This window comes from Dreissena polymorpha, chromosome 3 (assembly GCF_020536995.1).
Source record: "Dreissena polymorpha isolate Duluth1 chromosome 3, UMN_Dpol_1.0, whole genome shotgun sequence".
Lineage (NCBI taxonomy): Eukaryota > Metazoa > Mollusca > Bivalvia > Myida > Dreissenidae > Dreissena > Dreissena polymorpha.
Window position 1 is genome coordinate 142,024,221 of NC_068357.1, and position 18,786 is coordinate 142,043,006.

General features: G+C 35.7%; 2 protein-coding genes and 1 pseudogene across 2 annotated transcripts; all 3 read right to left on the reverse strand.

The window, feature by feature from the left end:
• Positions 1-941: 941 nt before the first annotated feature.
• Positions 942-8,305, reverse strand: LOC127871725 (uncharacterized). Its single transcript, XM_052414874.1, has 4 exons — positions 8,216-8,305; positions 6,652-6,750; positions 4,381-4,537; positions 942-3,542 (listed from the first exon to the last, which is right to left on the reverse strand). The coding sequence occupies exons 2-4, from the start codon at positions 6,742-6,744 to the stop codon at positions 2,323-2,325; spliced, it is 1,470 nt and encodes a 489-aa protein (XP_052270834.1). The 5' UTR covers positions 6,745-6,750; positions 8,216-8,305; the 3' UTR covers positions 942-2,322.
• A 933-nt stretch (positions 8,306-9,238) lies between these two features.
• On the reverse strand, positions 9,239-11,665 carry LOC127871736 (ADP-ribosylation factor 3-like). The gene is made up of 4 exons (XM_052414896.1): positions 11,495-11,665; positions 10,841-11,017; positions 10,203-10,337; positions 9,239-9,813 (listed from the first exon to the last, which is right to left on the reverse strand). The coding sequence occupies exons 1-4, from the start codon at positions 11,583-11,585 to the stop codon at positions 9,647-9,649; spliced, it is 570 nt and encodes a 189-aa protein (XP_052270856.1). The 5' UTR covers positions 11,586-11,665; the 3' UTR covers positions 9,239-9,646.
• A 4,202-nt stretch (positions 11,666-15,867) lies between these two features.
• On the reverse strand, positions 15,868-17,999 carry LOC127871735 (uncharacterized; annotated as a pseudogene).
• Between the last annotated feature and the right edge of the window lie 787 nt (positions 18,000-18,786).

Here is an 18,786-nt window from a genome sequence, read left to right on the forward strand (position 1 = left end):
TTTAAAGTTTTTAAAACCCATTTTTGGGCCCTATGACCTAATAAATCAAAGACAAATACTATTTGAACTATTTTCATAGAGGAACACCTAAGAAACATTCCTTGGAAGTTTCGTCAAATTCTGCTCAGCAGTTCATGAGGTGTCATTTGAGGAAAACATTGACTGACTGACACACACACAGATTGACGACGGACATCACAGTACCCCAATAGCTCCTCATGCTTATGTGAGCTATACATACACATGCATATTAAATGTTTTGTATAAAACCTTATTCAAACAACTGTTGAAGTAATAAGATACATCAATTCATATTATACAATACAATAATCAAACAACAAGGGCTGTTGGTAAAACATGCATGCCCGCCATATGGGCTGTCAGTTGTAGTGGCAGCCATTGTGTGAATACGTTTTTTGTCACTGTGACCTTGACCTTTGACCTAGTGACCTGAAAGTCAATAGGGGTCATCTGCCAGTCATGATCAATGTACCTATTAAGTTTCATGATCCTAGGCCTAATTATTCTTGAGTTATCATCAGGCAACCATTTTACTGTTTCGAGTCACTGTGACCTTGACCTTTGACCTAGTGACCTGAAAATTAATAGGGGTCATCTGCCAGTCATGATTAATGTACCTATGAAGTTTCATGATCCTAGGCGTAAGCATTCTTGAGTTATCATCAGGAAACCATTTTACTATTTCAAGTCACTGTGACCTTGACCTTTGACCTAGTGACCTGAAAATCAATAGGGGTCATCTGCGAGTCATGATCAATGTACCTATGAAGTTTCATAATTCTAGGCGTAAGCATTCTTGAGTTATCATCGGAAAACCATTTTACTAATTCAAGTCACTGTGACCTTGACCTTTGACCTAGTGACCTCAAAATCATTAGGGGTCATCTACAAGTCATGATCAATGTACCTATGAAATCCTAGGCCTAAGCGTTCTTGAGTTATAATCCGAAAACCATCTGGTGGACGGACGGACAGACGGACCGACATGTGCAAAGCAATATACCCCCTCTTCTTCAAAGGGGGACATAATAAATAACAAAGGCAAATAACGCATGGCAAGAATATTAAAATAGGGCCACATATACACATAAAACACAACGATTTGATAGTAAAGCAAAGTATGAATATATTATGCATGTGTTTCCCAACATGGAGGTAGCAGCGCTTATTAGATAAGGCATTTCTTAAAAAATATCTGACAGCTTCAGTAAAAATAAATAGATCTTAAAACATTCCACATTAAATAAAAATTTATTTATTTCATACTCTTAGAACAAAACTGAGCTGCAAAATCCCTAACTAATAATAAGACCATTTGAGTCCTTTTGATTATAGGACTTACAATAAAAAATTTAAACTATATTTTGGAAAAAAAATTACAATAACTAACATTCAAGTTTTAATTGTAATAAAAAAGGTCAAATTTCATTTGTAATAAAAATGGTATTTACTGATTTGCCAAGTGAATGATCTTTAATATATTTTGGTAACATATATACAATGATAACTAACAGGCCCTGTTAACTCTGACAAAATGTAGAGAAATGTAATGGGATAACTTTTCACTGATGCTGGAGTAGATGACAGAAATATAGACAAAGTTTCACCTGAATAACACAGTAGGTTGTTAGTAAAACAACTTTAAAATTAAAACTTGAACCCTTGGTACAGGATTTGGGAAATATCTAGAGTGAAATAGACGGTGGTGAACCTTCTACTTTTTGGTTCTATAGAACTACCCTTCTAGGTTGGTAAAACCGAAAAATTTGAAAATCTGTTACAAAACTGTTAAAATTTCAGTCATTTTTTTTCAAATATTCAATGACCAATAAAGCACCTAAGTTTCAACACCTTATTTGAACTAAATAACATATGTTCCACAAAGAAATCCCATAAATTTATTTAATTATAAGAGAACCTCACAAAACTGGTCCGTCTTTCCATTCTTCCCCTGTTGACCAACAACCTGTGAGTTTTGTGATTCAAAACATTTTAAGGGAAAGCTAGATGAAGCTATGTAATTTATTACACTGTACAACACACACTTTAACAACAATTTAGATACAGATGTAAGGGTCATTGATATTTCACTAACCTTTTTGGATTTTTAAACTGACCATTTTTCTGTTTCCTTCACCACTTCAGCTACACACTTAAATTTCTCTAACTATTCAAACCAGAATAATGCACCCTTCTACCATCTTGTTGTAACACTTCAAATTTAAAACACACAAATACAATTGTTTCTACAACATAAATACACCATTTTTACAACCACATAAATCAACATTTTTACAGAGACTAAACAGAAACCAACGGTTCCTTCATTTCAGAAGCCAGAGTCTCATCATCTTCAAAATTCTCAGTTTTGATAACTCCACTGTTTGCAAAAAATTTGTCCCGATCCTGACAAGCCACATTATCTCTGTTAGTTCCAATGTCTGGTAAAGCACCACTACATGTGTACTCTGATGGGAGGTTTGATCCAGATAGAGAGGTGTTTGGGTACAGCTCAGATGCCAGTTTATTAAACTCATTGTAAAACTGCTGTTTGTACTGCGGTAAACGGCTTGGCAATTTGTGAACCCCCCTTTCGTGTTGCTTCAAGTTAGAACTATGAGAGAAGTCTTTGCCGCATAAGAAACATTTAAACGGACGTTCACCGGTGTGTGTTCTCAAATGAACCTTCAAATTAGTTTTCTCTCGAAATTCCTTCTCACAAAACTGGCATTTGAATGTTCGAAGGACTACCTCTCCATACGGACTCAAAACATTGTGATTTTCCACGGTATAGAAAGGATTGTGGTTTTGCGACTGCGACACTGAAGCAGCTGTGTTATTTGGAGACTGCATGACAGGTGGCTGCCCAGTCCAGGATCTAGCCAATGAATGAACACTTGGAAATTGCACATCATTAAAATGAAACACAGAACCACTGTCAGCAAACCTCTGCATGTTCATCTTGTATTGCTCCATCATCCTATCAGTGCAATATCTGTCCGTCATTTCATCAACCTCCTTTTCCACCTTTACTATTGACGTATCCACATCAAGTTCATCGTTTGGGGACTGAAAACTTTGCTCTTCCTGGCCATTGCTATTTGAATCACCCTCTGAACTTTTGGGCAGAGGTATGCCAACAGCAGAGTTCAATTTCTTCATGAAATCTGAATTAGCCTGGGACAGATCTGGAATTTTCAACATTTCTGTATTAAACTGCCAAGTTTTGTCTGCTTCATGATGTAATTTCCTTACTTTAGCCGGGGGATCAATGTCACATGCTGCATCCGTTTCTTTTGAGTGAAAATAAGTTTTTATGTTCTCATTTACAGATTCTGCTAAATAATGTTTCTTGTTTACCTGTTCTATTAGTTCATTTTTATTACCAGGGTTAATTTTCTCTGCTAGTTCACTTCTGTTACCATGAGGTCTAGGGTTTGACAAGGTCTGGTTGTGAGGTTTAGGGTCACCTGCCATTGGAGTCTCATTTAAATGCTGCACTGGTATGTCACTGAGAGAACCTGAAGAACATTTATAATTGTTCATTTTGAATGTAAAAGCAAGACTGTGTTTCAAGCAAGTTTCATGATGATTAGGCGAAAAATGTGACTTCTAGGGTTTTCATAAGGTTTAAATATAACCATATAAGGAAAACTGCCACGCCCCTGGAGGCCAAGTTTTTCAGTGGACAGTGGCTTTTTTCCTACTGGGTTTTTATTATGATCGAGCAATTAATGTGACCTTTATAGAGTGTTCACCTGGTTTTGCTATAGCAACGCGAGGGACAATTGTCCTTTCCCAGGGGACTATGTCTTTTAAATGGACCAGAACCATTTTTAACTCAGCATTTATATCTTTTGGACAACATTTAATGTTCAGAGCAAGTTTCATGATGATTGAGTAGAGTTCACAACATGTTGATGACTTAAGAGTGTTCATAAGCTTTATTAATTCAGTTGATTTTGTTTTTATACCTGTCATGGCCCTTGTTTAAAACTCATAAATATGTTCTGAGCAAGTTTAATAAAGATTGGGCAAAGTGTGTGGCCTCTAGAGTTTTATAAGTGTAAATGTTGAGGACACAAGACTGACGACAATCCACGGACAATAGGTGATCACAAAAGCTCACCATGAGCACGTCATGCTCATGTCAGCTAAAAATAACAACAAATTGTGTTTCAACTACTGGATACATTTTATAATTATATCAATATTCTTAAACATTTTATTTTATTTTTTAGAAGTGTACCTGCTTAAGCAGTTTTTCATTACATATATATTAAGATTTAAACTACATAATATTATTTATGTGCATAATATTCCTTTAGATTTCATAACTCAGTGCACTTTTTTTCATACCATTGCAACAAAATGCCTGGAACTTCTTTTTAAACCAGTCTTCCTTTTCAATGAAAATTCGACCATATTTTGATCCAAGATGGGACAACTCTCCATCTGCAACACTGGCAGACAATACCACAGTTTCCTCCCCTACTTTCTCACTCAACTGTTCAACCTAAAAATAAACATGCGGAAAAAGCAAGTTAGTATGTTTTAAAGTGTAACTTACTGTGTAAATGTATGCTTCTTTACGCAATAATGCCTACTAGAGATGGCTTAACAAAACAATAGGGCCTGAAAGGCCCAAAGTCGCTCACCTTAGATAAAAAGAAATGACCTATTTTTTGCAGCCCAAGATATCAATGGAACAAATGTTCTAACCAAGTTTCATGAAGAATGAACAACAAATGGCCCCCTGGGGGCCATGTTTTTCAACAGACATGAACCATTTTTGAACTTGTCCAAGATATCATTGGGACAAATCTTCTACAGTGTTAACAAGGCAAATATTCATGACGCACAACAGAAGACAGACAATTGACAAAAGTGATCATGAAAGTTCACCATGAGCAAAAAATATTATGCTCATAAAGATTGTCACCATGTTTGAAGATGATATTATTAAAACTAATTGAGTATCAAGTGTCATTCAGATTGAACTAAAAATGTGACTAAAAGTATTCACAATATTTCACTATAAACAACTGTAGACATACAAAAAAACTACCACCCTCCTGAGAGCCTTGTTTATAAACAAACATGAACTATTTTCAGACTCACCTTGCAATAATATTTCCAATTATAAAATCAATAAATCCGTTTTAAAACACAACCTTTGATAATGTGGGTTATTGTATTAAACAATAAAACCCAGTTTATTTTAGCAGAAATGTGTACCCTTCAAGGGAGAGTATCTTGAGCACACTAGTATGTTGATGAATAAAGAGTTAATCTGCAGAGATATTTCATAGTTATATAACAAAAGCATCACAAAATGTCTGGAAGAGGTAAACCAGCAGGAAGAAAGAGGAAAGCTCAGACAAAACTGCCAGAAAATAAGTAAACTAGAGTGTTCACAAGCTTTTTTACTATATAAATATAAGGAAAAAGACCCCCCCCCCCTGGCGGCCATGTTTTTTTACCGATCCAAACCAAACCAAATTTCATGAAGATTGGGCAAAAAATGTGTCTCCTAGACTGTTCACATGTTTTCACTATATACATACAGAGAAAACTGCCCCACCCCCTGGCGGCCATGTTTTTCCACCCATCATGACCATTTTTAAACTCGTCCGAGATATCTATAAAATCGATGTTTAGAAAAAAAAATATGATGATTAGGCAAAAAATGTGGCTTCTAGAGTGTTCACAAGGTTTTACTGTATAAATATAAGGAAAATGACACTCCCCTCTGGCGGCCATGATTTTTTTACCGATCCGAACCATTTTCGAACTCAACCGTCATATCCAGAAAACACATTTTCTGACTAAATTTCATGAAGATTGGACCAAAATTGTGACTTTTAGAGTATTCACATGTTTTATCTATATACATATAGAGAAAACTGCCTCGCCCCCTGGCTGCCATGTTTTTTCAACGATCTGGACCATTTTCGAACTCGTCCGAGATATCAATGAAACCAATGTTTTGACCAAGTTTCATGATGATTGGGCAAAAATTGTGACTTCTAGAGTGTTCACAAGGTTTCTCTATAGCCCTATAAGGAATACTACCCTGCCCCCTGGTGGCCATGTTTTTCAACGGACCGGAACCATTTTTGAACTCAACCAACATATCATTTAGACAAACATTTTGACAAAGTTTCATGAAGATTAGGCATCAAATGTGACTTCTACAGTGTTCACAAGGTTTTTCTTTTTTTGACCTAGTTTTTAACCCAGCATGACCCAGTTTCGAACTCATTTCAGTTTCATGAAGATCGGACAATAAATGTGGCCTCTAGAGTGTTTACAAGGCAAAATGTTGACGCCGCACAACGGACAAAAGGCGATCACAAAAGCTCACCATGAGCACGTTGTGCTCAGGTGAGCTAAAAAGAGTTAGGTACAATGTACCATAATACATATTAAAATCAAATTTACTACCTTGAAAGTTACCCATGAATTAATGTAATTATTTTTATAATTTGCATACCATTACAAAGAAAAAATTAAAAGAATGTGAAACTTTGGTGCACATCAGGCAATGGAGCCAGATAGGGATCAGACAGCTAAGACGTTATTTGATTACTGCAAACTAAACCACATGCATCTCTAAATGCCTTTTACCAGGAGCTGAATCTGCTGCCGCAGTACTGTCCTCAGCAATGACTTGTACATCAGCTCTTCCTTCGGTACTTCACCTGGTTCTGAGCTGGCCATGATGTTCTGCCAATAGTAATAAAGATGCTATTAATTGACCTACACCACAAATCACCAGGGATCAACATTATGTTCGACTGTCCCGGACAGATAGAGGATACAACGATGCATGGAAAAAGTGTTATTTTTGTGAGGAAATTGTTCAGAACGCTGTTACAATTAGTTCACTATTTTAAATTATATATCATAATAATTTGCAGCTTATTGTCAATTTTGTTTATCTCTTAAATTGGAAAATTACTTTTGGTCATGGCAAGTGAAGTAGTAGGCCACTAGTCTGACCAGACAAGTGGACTTTAAAATAAGTGTCAAGCCTTAGTTATGCTAAAAAATAGAATCAGTAAGTGGCAAAATAATTATGGCTTGTTTTCATTGAGTTGTGAGTACATGGTAATAGACTTGTGAGATCATCTTGTACAACGTTTACACATAATGCAGTTTGTTCCAGTAAGAAGACTCTACAGGCACAAAAAGTTTGCTGATCAAAAAATGCAACTTAAACAGGTTAATATTGTAATTCATCATAACTTAATACATTCTCATCAACGTCAAGCATTATTTCCTTCTTTAATATGTATTGTTCATATAATTGTTTTCTAAGTAACACAAAATTGTTTATTAATGAGTGTTTTCTATAATGCTACAGCGTCTGTTGACATTTGCTCTCAAGAAATTAACCTTCCCTTAAATGTCAGTTTAATGAGTATTTATAGCAAACAAATCAGCACCAACGACTCAAGAAGGACCTTACTAAGTCTTGCAAGTTGTAAAACAATAATATATTTTGATGTTTACAGACGATACACAATTGAAAAAGAAGCAACACATTTTAAGACCAAACGCTAATAAATCAATATTTATGTTTATAATTACTCAAGGTCATATATTCATTAAATACTTGTGATGTAAAATCTTTGTGAAAATTACCTTCGACACAAAAGGGGTATGGCATATTCAAGTTATTCTGAATGGATACATTAATATAATGTGATAATGAATTATTACTCCATTTACTAGGAAATGACATGCACTAAAGGGGGGGGGGGAATTTGGTGTATATGTCTTGATTTGCAAGTGTTGACTATCGTTATAGTTAATACTACTATGACTGAAGCAATGGTTCATCTGCTTGATCTTTTGAAACAAATTGTTGTAAATAATGATAAGATAAAAATACGATTTTTAGTGCAATTATATTTTTATTTGAAAACCAAACGTTACAAGTTATTTCAAAGCTATGTTTTGCCTATGTATTTTCCAAAACTTTACTAATATATCGAAAAGAATAAGTCTCGTTTACTTTGAAATGCTAAAATTAATCACAAACTGTAGTAGTGGTTTGTAACCTTAATTGCTTTTTAATTATTTATTCGCGAAGTACGTTTACACCATTATAAAGATTAACATTATTCGGTAAACCTAGTAGATAATTTTCAATTATTCTAAAGATTATTTAAAATAATCATAATACCTCTGGTGAGATCCAGATAAATGTAAATATTGTAAAATGTTTAGTCGGTAATTAAAAGAGACATCATCAGGCTACAATACACTATTACAGACAGTGGTAGTTCACCCCCAACGGATTATATTAACGGAAAGAAAATTTCCAAAAGAGGTCGACAAGAAACATTTTGTAATAATTATAAATAAAACTAAAAGGGTATATTATGTTCAAATAAATATTTAAGCTTCCTTATTGTATGTACCATCTTCGGTTGATTTATTAAAAAGCATCACATTACCTTGATCAATGTATGTATCGCGAAAGCAATGATTCAAGATAGAGGTTAGAACACCTCATACCCTAATGTCACAACGTAATGACGCTTATTATGTTCGAAAAGCGTGGGGATTTTGTGGTTATCTCCACCGTCTGTCCGTCCGTCCTGGCCACTATCTCCTCCTACACTATGAGCACTAGAACCTTGAAACTTACACACATGGTAGCTATGCGAACATGTGCGACAGTGCACTATTTTGAATTTTTATCTAACTCTGGGTTAAAAGTTATGGGGTTGGGGTTGGGCCGGGTCAGAGATTTTCACTCATTTTACTAACACATGCCGCGTGGGGATACGCGTCGGCCTCTGCCGCGCCATTTCTAGTTAAATATCTTTTTTATACTTCTGCTTATTTTGCATACAGAACAAATCATATATTTTTATACCAAATTGTATGTTTCTTTGACCATTAATTCATACACGTTCATCTTAAAAATAAATAACGAAATGCAAAGTCCTATTTATATTTTATTTTATTTTCAATAACAGTTATAAACGCATTATATACAACGATGCTAAAACGTGTAAAACACTGAGAAATACAACAATAAGATATCACATTGATAACACATTCATTTTCATGTCGAAGATCAAAATCAAAATTCAAGTTATTTTTACAATTTCAAATAATAATAATACTTTAATGCCATAAGCATCTTTGTGAAAATAGAAATCTTGATTTTAAAATATATGCACAATGTGCAATCTATATTCGAACAATACAGCTATCGATCTTTTACAGATAATTACTCGTGCTCTACCAATAACTTAGCTTCATTTTGAGACGATCACGATAAAACGCGACATAAGTACTCAGTTGCATGAGTACTGTTAAAAACATGCACATGCTTTGCTGGCGACAAAAAACGGCTGCATTGCCGTTTCATTTGACGATTGATGCTACTCTTATTATTTAAAATAAATAGATTAAATTATACACCGTACAAGTGGCATCTTTTGTAACTGATATCCAAGCCAACAAAATAATGGATTGACAAGTCACGTATTATCAATTATATATTCCCGGTAAAAAATCCATCAGAAACAGCACCCACTCAGTTTCCGGCGCTCATTATGAGTCACATCCTATTTCGATACTATCCGTGTATTCTGAGTCATCAATGCGATCGCGTTCTTTTGAAGACCTTCACTAAAGATGCCAACTGGTCCATGGCCTCGTATATGCCGTCCCCGGTGATAGCGTTCGTGCCCTGAACGTACCACTTTCGGTCTGATAATTTGTTGAGATTGAGGTATTCTACTATCTTGGACGTGTTTAATGAATCTGAAGTAAAATGTTTAACAGCTATATAATCTTGGAAAGTAAAAAAAAAAGATTTCTCCTTAAAGGCTTTTTTGCAAAATATGCCACCATGATATATAATAATTTTGCTATATAGACAAATGGTCGAAATACATATATAAGTTTGTCTAAGAACCTTCAAACAACGCAAGAATAACTTTTTATCCAACTTTTGACATATGTTTCAAGAAATTATTATGTCAATTACCAAACGTTTATAAGATCATGATATATATTCAGAATACTTGCGCATCATCATTGTTTATCGTCGAATTTACGACTCATTGTCGATCATCTTTAGCTAATAGTGTTAAGTTGTTGCTGTATCTCAACGCCAAAATTTACGTATAAGTACTATATATTCCACTCACTGGGCAGATCCTGTTTGTTGGCGAGCACAACCACCGGCACGCCTCTCATGGCGTCGCTGTCGATAATCCCGAACAACTCATCCTGGGCTTCCTGCATGCGCTCTCGATCATTGCTGTCCACCACATAGATCAGGCCTGGAAAAATATATCACTTTATCTTCACATTGTAAGCCTTAATTATCGCAATTAATTTTATTACAAAAAATACTCGGTGTAATGTGCAATTTACCAACTATGTTTAAAGCTCTCCGAATGATCTTGTGCGAAACGTTACACAACCGGATGCTTATTGTTAATCCCCAAACGATCGAGAAGACGATGCCTACTTTTGGATCCCTTTCAAAATCTTGTACAAATACACCCAAAACTGAATCTACCGGAAACGGACTCGATTTTTATTTTTAATAAGTACGAGGCTGTCGGTGCTATCGAGCTTAAATGAGTAAGTTTTAACAAAACTATTTATCAATTGAATCACACTTGCAGAAAAAGACGAACCGCTCCTTTAATAAAACGTCCATTCTTGAGTAGCAATAATTGAACATTCTTTAAAAAAAATGTACGACGTTGAAAATAATTAAATATGTATTTCACTAGTCAATACTTTAACAAAATAGTTTTTACTTTAACCGGCATACCATCGGAGTGCTGGAAATAGTGCCCCCAGAGCTGCCGGATCTTCTCCTGACCGCCCACGTCCCAGACCGTGAAGGAGAGGCCCTTAACTGGGGCTACCGTCTCCACGTTGAACCCTATGGTCGGAATAGTGGTGACAGTCTCGTTCAACTTCAGTTTGTACAGGACTGTCGTCTTACCTGCATGTGTGGCAATAGTATATGTAAAGTGATGATCACCAAAACCGTGCAATAAGTAATGGCACTTAAAAGGCGTATTATATTATCGTGTATTTACGCTTAAAAAATCGTTAGTAACAACTGCACTGATATTTGCGCCAAAACTTCTCTTAAATCTACCATGCTGCCATTTCGATATATGATCACTAAAACCGTGCATTGAGTACTGGCATTTAAAAGGGCATATTATATAATAGTTTATTAACGTTTAACAAATCGTGAATAACAACTGCAGTGCCAGTTGGGCCAAACTTTATCTTAAATTTACCTTGCCATTTCGTTTGAAGTGTCGTAGGTAAACATTCTTTATTTACACTGCACCATGCATGTCTTTGGCAATTTTATTTAACATTAGTGTATACGATAATCATACGGTTAGTTTGTAAACATTAACACGTATATTTTTATTAATGAAAAAAAAGATAGATATCTACAAACCTGCAGCATCCAAGCCAAGCATAATTATCTTCGCCTCTGTATTTCCCCACTCCCCGAACAGGGCTGCTAACTTCGAAAGATATGGGCCCATTGTATTGCAATTTTTTAATAATTTCTTCGGAACAATAACGAATATCTGTCAAATATATAGGTTCCGACGATCGGATTTTTTTCTAACATACGGTGACAGTTTACAATATATATAGCAAGGTGCCTAGTGCGCCATATTCAGTCGTTGTAAAGTTGCCTCTTGTAAATTGACACAACGCGCAAAACAACGTGGAAGTAATGACACACCTTTCACCGATTGGTTGATATAAATATACCCGTGATTTAATTGGCTGTAGTATATTTATAGACGATTGGATTTCCATTTATCTTATTACAGTGCAAGAATTGAGAAATACAACAAGCACACTGAAATCTGTACACCATGGTCATTTCCACGTAAGCGGTTTCCAACATACAAATGGGCCATGCTCTGTGAAAAAAGGGTTTAATGCAAGAGCGTAAAGTGTCGTCGCAGATTAGCTTGTGCAGTACACTTTCCGCTTTTACAATATTTTCGTTTTAAGAAGTCTCTTCTTAACAAAAATCAAGTTTGGGCGGAAAGTGTCGTCCGTGATTAGCCTGTGCGGACTGCTCAGGCTCACCTGGGCCGACACTTTACGCACTTGCTAACCCCGTTTCACAGTGAGCGGTTGAAATGTAATTGTTTACATATGGCGTTTCAAAGATTCAGTTTGTTGGAATAGCGCGTAATCTTTGGATCGTCTTCCATTTGACAGTATTTTGTTTAATTAAATGGACATATCGATCGACGACTAATAATTATTATATTTCCTTATAAGGTTATCTCTCAGTATAAATTGTCCAGCACGCAAGCAGGTGAGATGTATTATACATTTGCATGTATAGCAGCTAGCGTTCAACAAGGGGACACATCAAATGTCACACTTAGAGGTCCAGTGGCGTAACCCGGCCGAGGCACATTTAAGCGTATGTCGTCGAAGGATGCATGTACTAGTGGTGATTTTCGAACGCTTCTAAAACCATATATCTATTGATTCATTACAATATATAGCTAGCTTAGTTTTACCTGACGTTGTATATCCATTTGGTGATCATGGTTTTGCTGATAAAAAATAACAGCAAACAATTAAGAAAAAAACGATCGGGGAACCTGGTTTACAATTATATAAACACATTGGTGAACATGTATACATTTTATATGCGTATATGTGTAAAAGTTGGCAGTCGTTTATACTGGTTAGCACGTTAATACCCCGTCGAACCGCACTGTGGTCCTTACTGCGTTCTGACGTTTCGTCAGAGCAACACAACGCGAACACCGTTAGCGCATCGGGTCGCTTTCTGACGGCAAGTACTTTAATCATTAACTCAGGTTTTTATTCTCGATGGATCAATTTTCACTAATGTGGCGTTCTGAAGATTGTGTTAGCGCGTATTTTTTTGAAAGTGTAATCTTTGAGGTCAACAATATAAGACAGTCACCATGTCCGCCCGAACAACGTTTATTCTAAGTTGGAACGTATTGGACCGACCATAATTTCCAATTGCGATCAGCTATAAAAGTAAACGCAAATAAAGTGGTGCGGTGGCGGTGCGGCCGCAATGCACAATCGCAAACCACATGCGGGACAGATGAGTAATAGGTGGGCATACTTTGGCATTAAAAAGCTGTTTAAGTAACAGTAAGGACATATCTTTCAGTCATAAAGGTATTTAGGAATCCCATAACTAGCATACACGGTCTACGAATGTATCCAACATTTTCATAGTGTAATTAAGTTACGTTTACAAGAACTAGAGGCAAGTTAAAGCAATTGAACTTTAGCATTTATGTTGTTAAATAAGTTTGCTATACTTTGCTGAGAACATGTATCAAAGAAGTGTTAAATGCCACGCTCCCGCTTTGTTTTCATACGCCATAAAAGAAACACGATAAAATGTATACAACTGACAAAGCTGCTATAATGTAATATTCATCAATGTGCCTTAAATGCTTTTGATTTTGTAGCAACTTGTATTAATCTTACAAATGATCTCCAAAGAGATTTATTTCAATATTTTTTTGGTCAACAAATTAAAGCCGTGGCAGCTGCGTCGTCGTGCCTCAGCGTGGCTGCGAGACTGAAGTTTAACCTCCTATGTCCACAAAGGAGCCGACGAGTCGAGTGTTACGTTAATCCAGTCTCCCTACCACAAAGGTAAAAAACATCGTATTACATACTAAGAGGTTAAAGGGATCTTTTCACGCTTTGGTAAATTGACAAAATTGAAAAAAGTTGTTTCAGATTCGCAAATTTTCGTTTAAGTTATGATATTTGTGAGGAAACAGTAATACTGAACATTTACCATGGTCTAATAGAGCCATTATATGCATCTTTTGACGATTTTAAAACCTAAAAATTATAAAGCGTTGCAACGCGAAACGATTGAATAATTTGGAGAGTTCTGTTTTTGTCGTTAAATTTTGTGAAACTACGAAGTTTGCTTATATAAGGTATTAAATACGTTCATCATGTGTACTCGGCGGAATAGCTCAGTAGGCTAATGCGTTTTTACTTCAGGACTGTGGCAGGACTCCAGGGGTCACTGGTTCGAAACCTGGTCCGGGCTATGTTCTTTTCCTTTTTTTAATTTTATTCTTGATCCATCTTCCTCGCTCAAAGGTCAAGTTAACATTTAGAGGTCAAGGTCAAGTCCTAATTGTAACTCGTAATCTATCACTCAACTTGTAATTTGAAAATAATTGTACAAGTATGTTCACCATGTAGAGACAAGTTTGACTGTCAAATGTCACAGTAAAACATAGAAGTCAATGGCCAATTTGGAGCATTATAAAGACGTCAACTTTATCATTCATAATGCATTTTGTAGAAATAACTTACATAAAATGTGCAAGTGTCGCCTGAAAGAATTGTCTCTCAAGCTCAAATTAAAATATAACACTAGAATGTGAACTGTCCAATTTGGATATAATTATAGCAACTTTTATGGACAGTGACTTCATATTAAATTATGCAATTTTAAACATAATGTATCACACTTTTTCACCATGTAAAGCAAGCGTGTCAAGCGAAATCCTGTGCCCCTTACGCATTGGCCGAGGTCACATTTGGAGGTCAAAGGTCAAACATGTGAAAATGGAGCATTTTCAATAGTTACAAGAATGTGTTGACAATTGGCTAGACATGTTGCCAACGGGCATCTTATATAATTGATTGCTGAAGACATACGTCTTGTGTTATACACGCTCATAAAATATGTATTATTTAATAATTGTACTACATGTTCCCAGTATCGTTTCGGAGAATACCAGAACATTGATAATCGAAGTAGTAGTCAACAATTTCCAACTAAAACCATGTATCCAACCAGGTGTTTGGAATTAAACCAACATATAATTTTATTCGATAAAACTACTTGTGAAAAGTGGGAGTATGTATTTTTTAAATATACATGCACTTATCTATATTTAAGCAGAAATGCTGTCAGTATGACCCTTTAAGTGTAAACACTAACTCTTACGCTAGACAATTGTTGTTGTTTGTGGGTCATCGTTATAAAAAGTTTCATTAATTGATGAACAGCTGCAATTAACTAGAAATCGCTCGAAAGACACGATGACAATCTGTATCTCATGTCAATGTTTTGAAGAAAAGGCGAGTTATAATTCTCTAAAGCAAACGCTAATGCAGCATTATATGGATCTAGTTTTTGTTAATGAAGTATATGCGATCTTTTTTACAAAACTTATGGAGACGGGGTATGTCGGGTATGTTTTACCTAGGTAAACATGCATTTGCCTATTGACCGACCGAGTGAAACCAGCGATTTATAAATGTGTACTCACCTCTGCCCTTGTTATTTATTACAATTTAAATAAGAACCCGCACGGTCGGGACCAGTAAGGTTTGTTTAACTGTCTTATGAAACTGAACGAGCCATACAGTTCATATCCAGTTTTGACCCTCTTATACAAGTTGATATATAGTCGTTCACATCGTACACTCTCTGTACGCCGCTAGTGTTATTACTGCATGTTTCTTAGTGAAAATAGAAACAAAGTTACAAATTAAAAGGGTTTTTAACATATAACATATAATCAAACTATTAAAGTCATCAGAACGGTATTTTAATACATTCCTTCGCAAAGGCCCGGTATATGTTGGCGTGCTATAATGTACATGTATTTGACACAGAAATACTGAATCCGTTTTTTCGATGACGGATACACATTACTTAAAAAATAATTAAATATTGAAACTTCAACAGTTACATATTTACAAACGTTTATTGCACAAAATGATTAATCACACCAAAATATAAAGTGGCAAAATGTATATGTAACAAATAGCACATTTACATGCAGATGTATACGATAAATTATTATCACAGTAAGAGGAGTCTGCATAACAACAAAATGCATGCTTACAACAAAAACAGCGTACAGTACCAAATATATCTAATAAAACTACAAGTATCAAAAGATTGAAATCACATTGAAAAGACAGGAATGTTAATGCATCTTTCACAAGTATGAAAACAACAAATAGTATGTGGTAATACTGTCAAAAATAGCAAACGTAGTTTGTTAAGAAAACTCTACATAAACTTTGCTCGTTGACACACAAAGCATAATTCATATGTTTACTTTCAATATTTTTACTACAAAGTCAGCCTTTTTATTGGGTCCATGCACAATTGCATTGCATTACATGTTTTGGTTAAAGAAAACAAAATAATGAACCAAGTAATTCTAAGTTATGCACAAATATGCACTTATCTGCGAAAATGTTAGCATGTTTAAACCCAGATCATTTATTTGCTCGTTTTGCTTTCACTTGTAATGTTTTTAACAATGAGTGCTGCTGCGCAAATATGACATTACTTGGCAGCTTCTGCATATTCCACAAGAAAAGATCATAATGACAAACATGTCACGGTGAGTACCTCAAAGCTCTTAATGTAGCACAGTCACGTCATGCACACGTGTCAATTAGTTTAACTAGTCATTATATTTTCCTCACTCAATAAGGACTGTAGTGCGTCTTCTTGAACTCTTTCACCATGGTCGCCAGTTGATGCATGCCCTCGTAAATCCCGTCCCCGTTTGTTGCGCACGTGCCCTGAACATACCACTTCCGGTTTGAGAGCTTGTGTAGATGTAGGTGGTCCACGATCTCGGAGGATTTGAGGGAATCTGAAAACGTTACAACGTAGACTTATTACATCTGAACGGATATATACTTCATATGTCGTATACAAAAGGTTGTATTACATAATTCAATATATTTTCAATTTTTAATTTGTTACTTTCTGATTTTGCTTTAAATCGACCCCAATCTTAATAAGTCAGTGTTCAACAAATACATGGCCAGTATGTGTTTATGCACTTGATATTATTTCTTTGATCGTTTATCTGAATGCATGCAGTGTAATATGTGATTTGTGTTGATCTTTTCATAGTCAATCGTTCTACGCTACTCACTGGGCAGATCCTGTTTGTTGGCCAGCACGAGAATCGGAACACCTCTCATCTCGTCGCTCTCGATAATCCCGAACAACTCTTCCCTAGATTCACGCATGCGCTCTCGATCATTGCTGTCCACAACGTAGATCAGGCCTGACAACGACAAGAATATGTAAGTGAAAAAATTCTCGCTGTGCAAACAAAATGAATTAAAATGTATGGACATTCTACTAAGGTATTGATTTAAATATATTTACCGATAATTCTATGAATAAAACCTATCAATCCATCACAAAACGTCTTCGTTACGAAACGTCCCTTTTATGTCCTGCATTACTGGTAATTCGACAAGTCTTACCTTCAGCATTTTGATAGTAATGTCTCCAAAGGGAGCCTGATCTTGTCCTGACCACCCACATCCCACACCGTGAACGTGAGGCCCTTTACGGGGGATACCGTCTCTACGTTGAAGCCTATAGTGGGGATAGTGCTCACCGTTTCGTTGAGCTTTATCTTGTACAGAACAGTGGTTTTACCTGTAAACAACAACAATTAATAACTATCAATTAAGGTTTTCATCCATTTATAAACAGTTTGAATCTACGATTGTTGTAATTTAACTCTAGCCTCATATTACAGTTCATACATTCTGTAACATTATACTGAAATTATAACTCGAAATAAAACTTAAACCATCTGTTCATACATATTTATACGTATTTTACAGGTGAATCCGAAGTCAGCAATACCACGAATGTCTAAACTAATACAATACAATGGATGCATAAATATATCATACCAGCAGCATCTAGCCCCAGCATCAATACGCGTGCCTGTGTGGCCCCCCACTCGTCAAACAGCTTAAATAGTTTGGAGATCAGAATACCCATTTTCACTTTGAATAATCTCACTCAGCGCTTTGATTGTCTGATAAATCTATATTTAGATCAAATGTATCGCACCCTATTTTTTGCTTTTAGAACAAAGTGTTGTTGTCTGTTTCGATTCCGATTTGCTTTTGGTTAAAATATTTCGGCGAGGTCCATTTTATAATTGTTCGGCAATATTAAACGATTGCATGGCCAAAAAGTGATCATATTTGATTTGTAATATCGTCAATGCTGTAATGAGACAACTATCTCAATCCAGCGTGGAGAAATTTACGTCACCGAAAATCTATCGTATGATTGGCTGTTATAGATATACTTTTTATAAATAGATGTTGACGTGCAACTGTTTGCAAACATTGAAATCCACGTGGCTTATGTCTGATAACCTTTGTAAAACTGGTAAACTGCTGTATTTACATACACGTATGTATTTCATCGTGTTTGCAGATTGTATTACCCGGTAATACGGTTTGGACTTTCGTTAAGAAATGACATAAGCACGCATCTAACAAATTAAAGTACCATTTGTGTTGTATTTATTTGAAAAAAGGGCTCTGAAACGCATACACCGGAACTATTGCACAATAACTCTCATCTTCTCTAACAACATTTTCCGTAAATGATACTGAAAAAGGCCCCTGCGATTATCACCCTTCCTTTGGGTGCCTGATGGGTTTTATACGATATATTAAACATGGCCCTTATTATAGCTCGCCAATATAACTCAATTAAATTTACCTTTAAATAATACACTAGCTTCAGATCTAAAAGCGATTTCAATTAATTAAATCGAACTTCGCTAATGTTTCTGTCATGGTATTATGGTGTATTTATTTTATGGTAAGAAAAAAACGAATGCATATGGCAAGCGGTTCGACCCATAATCCCAAGAAACTAGGTTT

Coding starts and splice junctions, on each gene's coding strand:
- LOC127871736 (XM_052414896.1), bottom strand. CDS start 11,585: ATGGGCCCATATCTTTCGAAGTTAGCAGCCCTGTTCGGGGAGTGGGGA. Junction 11,018..11,494: donor GCTTGGCTTGGATGCTGCAG/GTTTGTAGATAT, acceptor CCACACATGCAG/GTAAGACGACAGTCCTGTAC. Junction 10,338..10,840: donor CTATTTCCAGCACTCCGATG/GTATGCCGGTTA, acceptor ATATTTTTCCAG/GCCTGATCTATGTGGTGGAC.
- LOC127871725 (XM_052414874.1), bottom strand. CDS start 6,744: ATGGCCAGCTCAGAACCAGGTGAAGTACCGAAGGAAGAGCTGATGTAC. Junction 4,538..6,651: donor GGCAGCAGATTCAGCTCCTG/GTAAAAGGCATT, acceptor GTTTATTTTTAG/GTTGAACAGTTGAGTGAGAA. Junction 3,543..4,380: donor CCAGGCATTTTGTTGCAATG/GTATGAAAAAAA, acceptor AATGTTCTTCAG/GTTCTCTCAGTGACATACCA.